Source organism: Spodoptera frugiperda, chromosome 23 (assembly GCF_023101765.2).
Source record: "Spodoptera frugiperda isolate SF20-4 chromosome 23, AGI-APGP_CSIRO_Sfru_2.0, whole genome shotgun sequence".
NCBI classification, from domain to species: domain Eukaryota; kingdom Metazoa; phylum Arthropoda; class Insecta; order Lepidoptera; family Noctuidae; genus Spodoptera; species Spodoptera frugiperda.
In genome coordinates this window covers 4206773-4218338 of record NC_064234.1, presented here as the reverse complement: position 1 = coordinate 4218338, position 11566 = coordinate 4206773, and the positions used below count along the sequence as shown (strand labels likewise).

The 11566-nt window shown below is 37.3% G+C and overlaps 1 protein-coding gene across 1 annotated transcript; it reads right to left on the bottom strand.

Annotated features, from left to right (window-relative positions):
• Window positions 1-8404: 8404 nt before the first annotated feature.
• On the bottom strand, window positions 8405-9161 carry LOC126912165 (uncharacterized). Its single transcript, XM_050702964.1, has one exon. The coding sequence runs from the start codon at window positions 9063-9065 to the stop codon at window positions 8484-8486; it is 582 nt and encodes a 193-aa protein (XP_050558921.1). The 5' UTR covers window positions 9066-9161; the 3' UTR covers window positions 8405-8483.
• Between the last annotated feature and the right edge of the window lie 2405 nt (window positions 9162-11566).

Genomic DNA, 11566 nt, shown 5'->3' with positions numbered 1-11566 from the left:
TCGCCTTATTATATTTCAAGACAAATACGAGTATAACGATATCTTGATTTACTTTCTCTGGTCTGTTGTAGAAAACAGTAATAGATTCTCATTAGAAATTAATCCAGTATATTTAGTAATCCGTAATCAGGAATTCAGGACATCGCATATGTGCACTAATGTGTTTTTTACCGGATACATTGGGGGAATTGCACAACTTGATTCCCACTAGTCATTTCCATCATCGAACCACAAAACAATCGGTGAAGCGCCACCGCTTCATGTTAGATGTCCCACCAACTCGCACGAAGCGCTTCGCTTCAAGCTTCCTTGTGCGAACTGCTAGGGAGTGGAATTTTTTGCAGGAGTCTGTGTTTCCTGATGGGTATAACCTGGGTGTCTTCAAAGCCCGAGTGTATAGGTTGCTTATAGGCAAATGTACTCCATCGTAGGGCACATCATCACTTACCGTCAGGCGAGATAAGGGCCAAACGTCGACCCATCAAATGTAAATAAAAACATAATGTATACCCCTTTGGGGGTTAAAAGACGTGGCGGTCAGTATGAATATAAATATGTAATTGCTGACACGTGCGATGCGGTTAACCGAAACCACTTTATTTATCAAAAGTTTTATTAACACGTTTGCGGTTATCAAATCAGCGCAATAAAAAGATCATGGCCGAACTATTTCTGATATTTACTTGTGAAGTAATTACTTTATAATATTCTTTAGAGTGTCTCGCAAAAAAGAAGAAGTTTGGGTCATTCTCTGGGTACCTTGATCTGCAAAGTTTATGGATTTGGGGTCCTTTATAAGGCGTAAAACTATCTTTAATTGGAGTGATGTATGAACATTACACGCATCACTGCCTATCTTTGCCTTTGTGCGTCTCTGCCTACCTTTTCGGGATTTAAAGGACAATATGTTATTCATCAGTTTGAGATTTCTTGTATAATTATTAGCGTAACCATTTTTATTTTGACTTCAACATATTAACGTATGAAACAAATTCAATAATTAATGTGGCATGTAACATCGTTGTCAACACTGCAAAGGGGATTCTCCTGTAATTTCTTAATTGAGGTTTGCCCCCTTTGCGTTTTTGGCGACGAATTATTGGTGCTTTCGTAGATAATGCCTTGTGTTTATAAGTCAAATCATGAGAAGAACGTTATATTCATCTGGCTTAACACTAATCTGGTATTCCATGCAGAATGGCCAGCTAGGCTTGTATTCTGTGTCTAGCAGTGTATAAGGGGACAAAGAGTGTAATGAAGCGTTGAAGGTTGGACGTCTAATATGACTGTAGTCTCGACTCGTATTGTCAGCCATGACAGTGTGAGGACCTTCCATTTGTTGAGAATAATGGCCTGGAATGTTTGAGATAAAAATAGTTTTTTTTTCTGTTGATTTTATTGTATACACCGGTAAACGAGTTTATGGATCACCTGATGGTAAGCAAACAGCGTCGCAATTGGACACCCGAAACACGAGTGGCGTTGTAAGTGCGTTGCCGGTCTTTTGGGAGTTAGGAATTTAAGGGATGTTGGGGTATTGGGGATTGGGGATTGAGAAGAGGGGGGAATAAGCTACCGGTAACCTCACTCACACAACAAAACACAACGCAAGCGTTTTTTCACGTCGGTTTTCTGTGAGGACGTGGTATCACTCCGGTCGAGCCGGCCCGTTCGTGCCATGGATGAAGCATGGCTCTCCCACACTTAAAATACGATATATGGATTTTGCTTACACTGTTAAAATGAGAAACGATTTGAAAGTTTGTTTGCATTAAATAGGGTAAAATGGGGTGAATCGAATTCGAGGGGGATTAAATGTTCTAAAATGTATTTATCCCCTTAAAGTATCTATTCACCATTTGAATTCTATTTACCCTGTTTAACAGTCAATTTCGAAACCAGATCGATTTAATACGATATATTTATTTAAATACTACAAATTCTAATAAAACGTTAGACTTTTCTCATCACTATTTAATAAAATATATGAACAATATACTCGTATATTATTAGTGACTACATACGTCATATTTTCTGGCTTGCAAATAATTTTGGAGCAAATACTCGTAACACCGACATGAATATGTATGGGAAAATTTAAATATAAAAAGGCACTCAGTTCAGTATTTTATCGGTATTTTAGGAAATACTGTAATTTCGGAAAGAAAAGATGTAAATACAATTACTTATCAGTAAAATACAATACGTACTTATAAGATTCGTTGATCAAATATAGAGGTGATTGCGTTTGCGATTTTTTTAAACCGGGTGGTTTACAAACATCTTGTATGTTTGACATTTTTCACATATACATGACACCCAGAACCGAAACAACTATTTGTGGATCACACAAAAAGTTGCTCCGTACGGGATTAGAACCAGCTGCACGTTGTACGGCAGTGGATTGTCCAGCAACTGCACCAACCGTGCAGTCATTGCAAGTTACAATACCCTACACGAGGACAGGAGTTTGATTCTTTATTTTATAATGGCCTTTTCCATTATAAAATAAAGATTCGTTAGCTTGATTATTGTATCGGTAAACTGTGCTTAGCCCTTCAGAAAGTACGTACGTTTAAGCGACATCCACAGAATCCTAAGACTGTGTATACATTATCTTTTTTAAGACTACAGGAAAAAATATTACCTCTTTACTCTTCGATCCTCCTCTTAAAATCACTTCTTCGTAGCGGAATAAAATTAAAATATTTTTTCCTGTAGTATTAGTTTAGTATGTACTTCCTCAAAGCAACGCCTGATTTTATTCTATATACCTTTTTTTTAGATTTGAGATAACTAGATAACTCAAGATTTTCGAAGCCCGAAGCCTAAAACAGGTTCGGTTTTAGGTACAAAGATTATCGAAAAACGATATAAACTTTATACTTACAAGTATATCTACTCAGGCTACAGTCCATTATCAGCTTACCTATAGGCTGACAAAGGTAGTTAAAAAAATCTAGAATTTCTGTACACTTTCTTAAAAAGTTATCGCATACATGAACGGCACGGATACGGTACGGCTGCAGCACGGTGTTAATTGCTTTGGAAACAATACAAAAATGCCGTAAGCGCGCTGTCAGCACGGTGACCGCGTGCTTACTGCCTTTTTGTATTGACGTTATATCATACGGCATAAGATTTATTGTTCAAATTTAAATGACAAGTTTATTACTGGGTTGGAGCGGTGTCGTTAAAGTGTGATATGTCATAAGGTTATTAAATCATAAGGCTTGCGGAAATAAATTTTCTTTAAGGATCAAGACAGATTCTAGGCGTGTTCAGAGCTTGGTGAGATTGAGGAAAATGCAACAATTAATAAATTAATACAAATATAAGGAAACTAGGTAGTTAGGTGTTTGTAACGCAATAGCGAACTGACTAGACCGGTCATATTATAATGGTTTATCGTAAGGGTGCTTTTCCACCAGAGATGTACTATGTAGCTATGCTACGAAGATGTAATAGCTAAGCTGTGAAATTATGTGGCCGTTTCCACCGATACTAAGCTATGTAGCTGTGCGAGTAAGATGTGCTATGAAGATTCGCAGGTCGAGTATGCGATGTATAGTAGGGAAGCTATCCATAGCACACATTCGTAGCACGCATCTTTCCATATAAAACACATAGCTTAGCTCAGTCCGTTACCACCAGTACTAAGCTATGTGTACCAATGAATATGATTGCGGGAAGCCAAACGCATCCACAGCAACGTAACATAGCACATCTCTGATGGAAAAGCACCTTCATGTATGTGTCGTAAGATATGCAACTGGGCGCATCTTCCATTCATCTTAATATGTATATGTAAATTATGTAGATTTGAAATGACAGTGATAATAATAAATCATTAAACAATGTCGCTGATTATTTAAATTAGAGTTGATAGAAAGCTGCGGACTACCTAGCGGGTTTACCGGAGCTCCAGATTGACAAGCAGGAGTAGGAACCAGTACGAGTCAGAGTGTCTGACTCGTACTGGCTAAAAACCATAACCATAACCTAAAAACCTACCTCTCGCCTCGCCTAGGGCGGGAGAGTTCATTGGATGATTTTCGCCCCTCAAAAAAGGGTTGATAGAAATTAATGAACGGAAAACACATTTTAAGTACATTGTTTAACTTATTTATAAACCCTATGTAATATGGACAATTTTTCCATATTGTTACATTAGATAAGGTTGATTTTTTTAATAAATTCATGACACATTGACTTAGATCAGAATTCCCGCGGTCAGCCCTGAAGAATAGTGCGTACTTAATTAAACAGCCGCGGTGTAACAATCAGATTTCATAATAAGTAGTATATAATAAAAAGCCGACAGTATGAAACGTGTCCTTTCCTATTGAATACAAAGTAAAACATTCATCTAATGACCTCAATGGTAATTTCCTCTTTATCAATTGTTTTTCAATGTTCATGGTTGACTATTCGCCTTCTATTCAATTTGTTAAAGAAACTAGTTTCTTATACTTATATTAATGATTCATTTTAATATTGAATAGATACGTAAGTATTATAAATGTACCAGGAGCTGTGAAATGCCTAACGGGTTACCGGGGCTCCGGCTCGAAAAGCAGGAGTAGGAACGGGGTGGTTTTTAGTCGGTAAGAATCTGACACTCTCTCTGTCGCCTCGCCCAAGGCGGGAGAATATTCTTGAGGTGTAGGAAAATATATACGTTATGTAAATTTTTAAGTGTGTATCAAGTTACTTTGTTTTTTTTTATGAAACACGAGCAGACATATCTATAACCTGATGGTAAGGAATCGTCGTCGCCCTATACTTGAAACACTAGAGGCGTTACAAATGCGTTGCCGGCCTTTTGGGGGTTACGAATTTAAGGGTTGTTGGGGAATCGGGGATTGAGAAGATTGGAAAGGGGTAATTGGGCCTCCGGTAACCTCACTCACACAACGCAAGCGTTGTTTCACGACGGTTTTCGGTGAGGCCGTGGTATCACTTCGGTCGAGCCGGCCCATTCGTGCCGAAGCATGGCTCTCCCACACTAAAGTGTTGTTGTTTGCGGTGTAGAAGTATCTAGAAACGAATGTATACAAACATGTTATATCATAGACATGCATTCATTAAACAAGTAGGTACACTATGTAATTTTGGACGACGTCAACTAAGTACCTTGTAATTTTCCGATTGAAAAACCTCTGAAACGAATAATGTTTTGTTCGTATTTGTATTCTATACATATTGTATTTTTTTAAGATATTCATAACTTTTTTATATTTTTCGTCTGACTGGGGAAAATCGTCCAATATTTTCTCCCGCCTTGGGCGAGACGAGAGGGAGTGTTAGAAAAATATTAACGCTTGGAATAACTATACAATGATATGAATGATGATATAGATACACATCTATATTATCACATCTATGTGAACTTGTATGTTTGAAAACGCATTCACAACATAGAAGAAATTACTAGTGCGGGGCATCATTTCATTAATTGTTTTTTAATTACCCTATTTAAAACTATTACTACTTATCTGTACTGATAATGTTTATTACAATAAAAAGTTTATTATAATTCACAACTAAATTGCCACATTCATTTGTTACCAGGTATCATAATACCTTCGTTGAGCAATTACAATGTGATCCCGTCATGTCATATGTTTTTGGTGTCAGTCACGTTTTTGTCATAGAGTCATCTACCGTATCAATCCGACTGATAATCATTTTAGTAGGAAACTTAGAACAGCCTTTGTATTATTTTAATTTTTGTATTTGTGTTTTTTTTTTATACGTTGTCCCACACTAGTATTTTCTCCTGTGTTGTGGGTGCGTTTACAAACATATAAGTTTACATACACATCACACCCAGACCTGAAACAACAATTTGTGGATCACACAAAGAGTTGCTCCGTGCGGGAAGAACTCGCTAGACGTTGCGCAGCCGCCGGTTGCCCAGTCTAAACAGAATTTGTGTTTTATTTTTATTTGGTACTGATTGTGAGTAGTTTATGTTTAGCAGTGGTTTATATTATGGCAGCCATTACATATTTGTGTCTAATATGAAAAAATAATAATTGCTAATTGCTTATTGATAGCATAAAATTAAATTTAAACAATGTGAACATTGAATTTAATAAAGATTACTTTGAAATGAGTATACTCGTAGGTAATATCGCATTGCTGTGCTGTAAGACAATAAAAAAATAATCTATGGTTTTTTTACGATGCATTTGTCATGTTGTAAAACAACATTTTCGCACTAGAAAAACCTCTCGTTCATTATATTTTTTAAAAATACGTAGGTACATTATTTTTACCTGTTTATTTTCATTTAATATTTAGTAATTGAGGTAGTTTACAAGATGTATGTATCCTTATATTCTTTAGTCACGCAATAAACTCCATAATTACAGAATTACTGCACATGTTATTTAGATAAATCTCGCCTGTCATAATAGTTTGGCAATTACCTTAACAAGATTCATTATAAAAGAAAATTGAGAACATTCTCCTTTTTAAAAGTCGGTTAAATAAGAAAAGGTGAATATAGAGTCCATGTGAAGCCAAGGCGGATCGCAAGCTATTAAAAAACAACATTGTTTTCTCACAGACACACAACGTCACGCCTTTTATCCCCAAAGGGGTAGGCAGAGGAACACATTACGGCACTTTAATGCCGCTGGACAATGTGCACCCACTTTTTCTATTTGTGTAATATGTCCCATGTAATAGGGGGTTAGCCTATCGCTGTATACGCACAATTCCTGACTCCGTGCTACTACAGAGACATTTTCGAAAATCCGAAAAAGGTCAAGTAATACTTTGCTCGACCTGGAAATTGAACCCGAGACCCGTGTCCAGCAGGCGACCACTCGACCAACGAAGCAGAATTCAGTCATTGTTTTCTATATAACATAAATATACTATGGCGTGAAATATGCAAATGTTATTAATTCTCGTGGTATTTTTTGTAAACAATAGTGCAGATGTATGGCTGTAGTTATAATGTGCGCGGTGACACGGTTCGTTGAGTTGTCTCTGTCTGTGCAGCCTGCTCGTTAAATATATGCAAAAAGTATAAATAATGAGCTAATTCATGACGTTTTTCCGTCTCATTTTCCATTCGAAGCAAGATGATATTATACCTACACATGGGTAGGTGAATACAATACTAGTATTTAATTTTAAGAAATTGTGTCTAATGCTAAATAACATACAATTCTATGTTCTGATAACATACTGATAATTGTGAAGAGAGCCACCTCATCAGGGCATAGGTACCCTAAGTATCGAAACCTTATCCGGAGTTGTGGACTGCCTAGTGGGTTTACCGGGGCTCCAGCTCGAAAAGTAGGAGTAGGAATGGGGTGGTTTTTAGTCAATAGGAGTCTGACATTCCCTCTTGCCTCGCCCAAGGCGGGAGACGTGACTGGATGATTTTCCCTCAAAAAAAGTGTCGAAATCTTGATTACACATACCAGTTACACTCATAATATTTGAATGTATAGATGCTTTATATGTTTTTTATATGTCTAAATGCAGGCAAATTATTTATTTATGCACGAATACCTATGTTTATTATAAGTGTCATTAGTTTAGCTTTAGAAAGACCGATGATAAATAATAATCTAAGATAATGTTCAAGATGACCTTGAATGGATTTTTTTTTAAAAAGAGGAAGAATTTACGAATTCTCCGTCTGCATAACAAGTCAAACTTGTATATGAAAAATATTGCTTGTTGCTTGATTGTACCAGCCAATATTTTACTTGGAAATTGTAAAAATGTGACTGTCTATTTATTTGTATTACTTTAAAAGTTACTGTGTTTAGTTTTCTATGGATGTTTATGCGTTATCGTTTGTTATTTGTTATAAATCATGCAAGGTGAAGTCATTGCACGATATACATATGTGTAGTAGATATTTATAGGAGTGCTCTTGAAAGTCAATTTTTGTACTGAAAAATATGAATATAGTCATGTAGTTTGGAGATATTCAGTATGGATAAACCTGGATTTGTGGTCCCTGCTGGTTAATCCAGACGCAATGACTAAGAAAAGACTACCATTAAGTTGGTATATATACATACGTGGGCATATAGAAACCTACACGTGATTTTCCCCAAAGATGTAAGGCGCTACTACCTTCGTCTATAGAGATAAACACGTGTTTAATTGATTTTGTTTCGTATGTAAACAGTGATACCGGTTTCCAAAGTGACGTTTTTGGACGGAAGAAAGAATACTTGAATTTTTAAATAAGTTATCCTTGTCTTAACAAACACATTATTTTACTACTTTGTTCGATCAAAAGAATAATTGAATTTAAAAACTAATTGTTGGCTCTTCGACCTTCACGAAACAGTTAACAAGGTCTCATTGTAGCCACCAATACTGAACGAAGTAATTACCATTACAATCAAAAGAAACGCTGCACTTTTGGTGAACACGAATATAATATAACGCCGCAACTATAACATCTGTATAAATTATATTAAAATAAATAACATATATCGCTACATAAATATATACATGAGAAGTATACTTGCTAGGATAAGTCTTAAGTTTTGTTCGCGGGAAAACACAGCACTTGCATTCATGCGCACATTGACGTAGTACAGAATCCTTTCACAGTCCACTTTGTAGTTGGTCATGCCTTCCCTGCTGTACATGACCAGCCGGCAGTCCGCGTTCTTAGTGACGTACAGCCGCATGTGTGTGGTGGGGTCCAGCACAGTCGTCACCCTCCAGTCTTTGATCTCGTGCTGAGAGTTGTCCGGGGGAACGAGGTCCTCCTCGTGCCGCCTCGGCTTCTCAATCCACAGGCTCACGTCCACAGCGTCCTCAGTCATCTTCCTCGAGTTGTAGTCGTGGATATAGTTGCTGAGGAACGACTGCGCGATGTAGCAGTAGATGGTGATTGTCTCCACCAATTCGACATCCTCTATGCGGAGCCAGCATTGGTCGGAGCGGTCGTTGCGGTTCGGCAATTCGAAAGGGATTGGAAACACGAAGGGTTTCACATCTTTCGTAGTAATCGTAGTCACTTCGCACAACACGAGTGCATAAAGCGTGGAGGTGAATAATACGAGTAACATTTTAAATGTGCTGCTGCGGCGACGTCATGATTGTAACTAAACGATGGTCGTGACAGGCCTGTGTCGCTACAAAGCGTTGCAGAATGACTAGCTGCCTCGCCGCCTTCATAACGTGATTGCAGGTTAAAAAAGATTATTAGATTGCTATTTACAACTCATTGTTGTGGGAACGATATCCACGTGATTGGATGGTAGTCATTACTTGTAATCGTCATGATATTTGTAATTACTGTTCAGTTATTCGCATTTACAATTCGATTTTACTAATGGTAATGGTGATATTATCACACGACTAAACAATGCGTTTTTCTTATGGTGTATTAGACCCATGCTTTAGTTACAGTGTATTTATGGAACTAAAACTTACATTGATCATACTAATGAGATTTCAGTAATCAGTTTTGTACAGTTGATTGTTTGATGGATATAGTTGTATTTACGATCCATTAAATGATTGAGCACCATCATCAAAGGCAAGCGATTAATTGCCGATGACTTCATAAGAAACAATCGACGTTTCGTGTTGAATCGTTTTATGTCCGTTGCTAAAATACAAAAGGATTGAATATTGTAGTGAAGTGAGATTTAAATAAAGGTATATTTGCTGAACCAATATTTGTGATGGTTCAGTGGAATTAAGGTAAAATTGTTAGGAATGTCTGACTAAGGATTTTGAAATCAGTTTAGTCACAAATAGATTTCAAAGTCTTTTATTAGATAAGTTAATATTCAAGAAGTTGTTAGCAAGTGGTTCAGATCGTATTAAAGACACTGTTTCACAATGTTTGGATAATCGCATACGTAACTATATTTTATTTAAGTGTAGGAGGGCCATGCTTCAGCACGATTGGGTCGGCTCGACCGGAGAGATAACACTGCCTCACAGAAAACTAACGTGAAACAACGCTTGCGTTGTGTTAGTGAGGTTACCTGAGGACCAATTACCCCCTTCCTAATCTATCCGATTTCCCAAAAATCATTAAATTCCCAACCCTCTGGTGTTTCGGGTATCCATGGGCGGTGACGACGATTGCTTACCATCAGGTGATCCGACTGCTCTCTTACCGGCTTATATCATAAAAAATATGTTAATGGGATATACGAAGATGGTGAAACAAGTGTAAAATGTAACACTTTTCTTCAATTATTATTTATAAGACCCATTGAACAGATAAACTTGGGATTTTGTTATAAGTATTTGTGATTCGTCCGCAAGTTTTTTTGGAAGGCAAGTCACCTTAATATGCCAATTACTAATGCGGTCAATGTTAAGCAGATGACTATGTTTTTTAGATTCCGTTGTTATACCTAAGTTTTGAACAAAAGATTTTTAATACCGGCTTTTAAGGAAAACGTTTTAACTGTCGGAGGAATATTAACGATAGTCTGCTGCATAGAAAACTAAATAGACTGAATCATTGAATTGCTAATGTTCGACGTCAGTTGATCTATATTTTTTTGACTGTCAGTAGATAAGTGTTGAAGGTAAATCCTTCTCTTAACTATGCAAATAGGTACATATGCCGTGATGTATGCGTATCACATTTTAATAGATGTAAATATAATTTTTATATTCTTTATTTAATTTTTGGTGTATCGTGCCCGGTACTTACTAAATTATTTCTCTTTCTTTCTTTCTAACGTCTTGGGATTTGTCAAGCGGTACCGATAAGGAAAAATAAAGAATTTTCAAAATCCGTGCAAGTTATGAAGATATATAAAAACAGTTCTTTTGCTTTCTACAGTCGGGTGAAAGTCAATCATCCGAATATAGTAGCCTTTAATTTTTTGAAGTCAGTAACTATAGAACTACATAGTTACAATGCAATCCCTATTTTCTCATGAAATCACCAGTAGCATTACTTTCAAAGCTTGTTTCATACTCGTAAGAATAGACCTTACCTCGTCATGATCAATAGCCGGAAGCTGCGGACTACCTAGCGGGTTTACCGGGGCTCCGGCTCGAAAAGCAGGAGAAGGAACGGGGTGGTTTTTGTCAGTAAGCTTTTAATCTGACACTTTATCTCGCCTCGCAAAGGTGGGAGAAGTCATTGGATGATTGGGCCCCTTCAAAAAAACGACAGCTCGCCACTGGCATCCAATCCCGTCATGATCAATGGCACCCAAGACTATTGATCATGACTGTTAAAGCAAAATCTGCCTATTTCTTAGGCCTCCAAATGAGGTATTCTACATTGGGCACCCGTTGTAACTTAGCAATTTTAAGCTAATGGCACCGATGATGTTCCATATTGGGCACCCATAGGTATTTTTCGTGGGTGCCATTTGTGGCACCTGCGCATAAGAAGATACTAGTGTTGGGAGTTTATGTCCCAATGTGGAATACCTCCTCCAAATGTAACGACAGCTCGCCACTGGCATCCAATCGCCGCGATTCTGACAATATCATCGGTCCATTTAGCGGGAGACCTGCCCATATTACGTCTTTCTTACCATGACATTTACCAAATACCTCGAGCAAAACTTTCTTAGTCTATCTG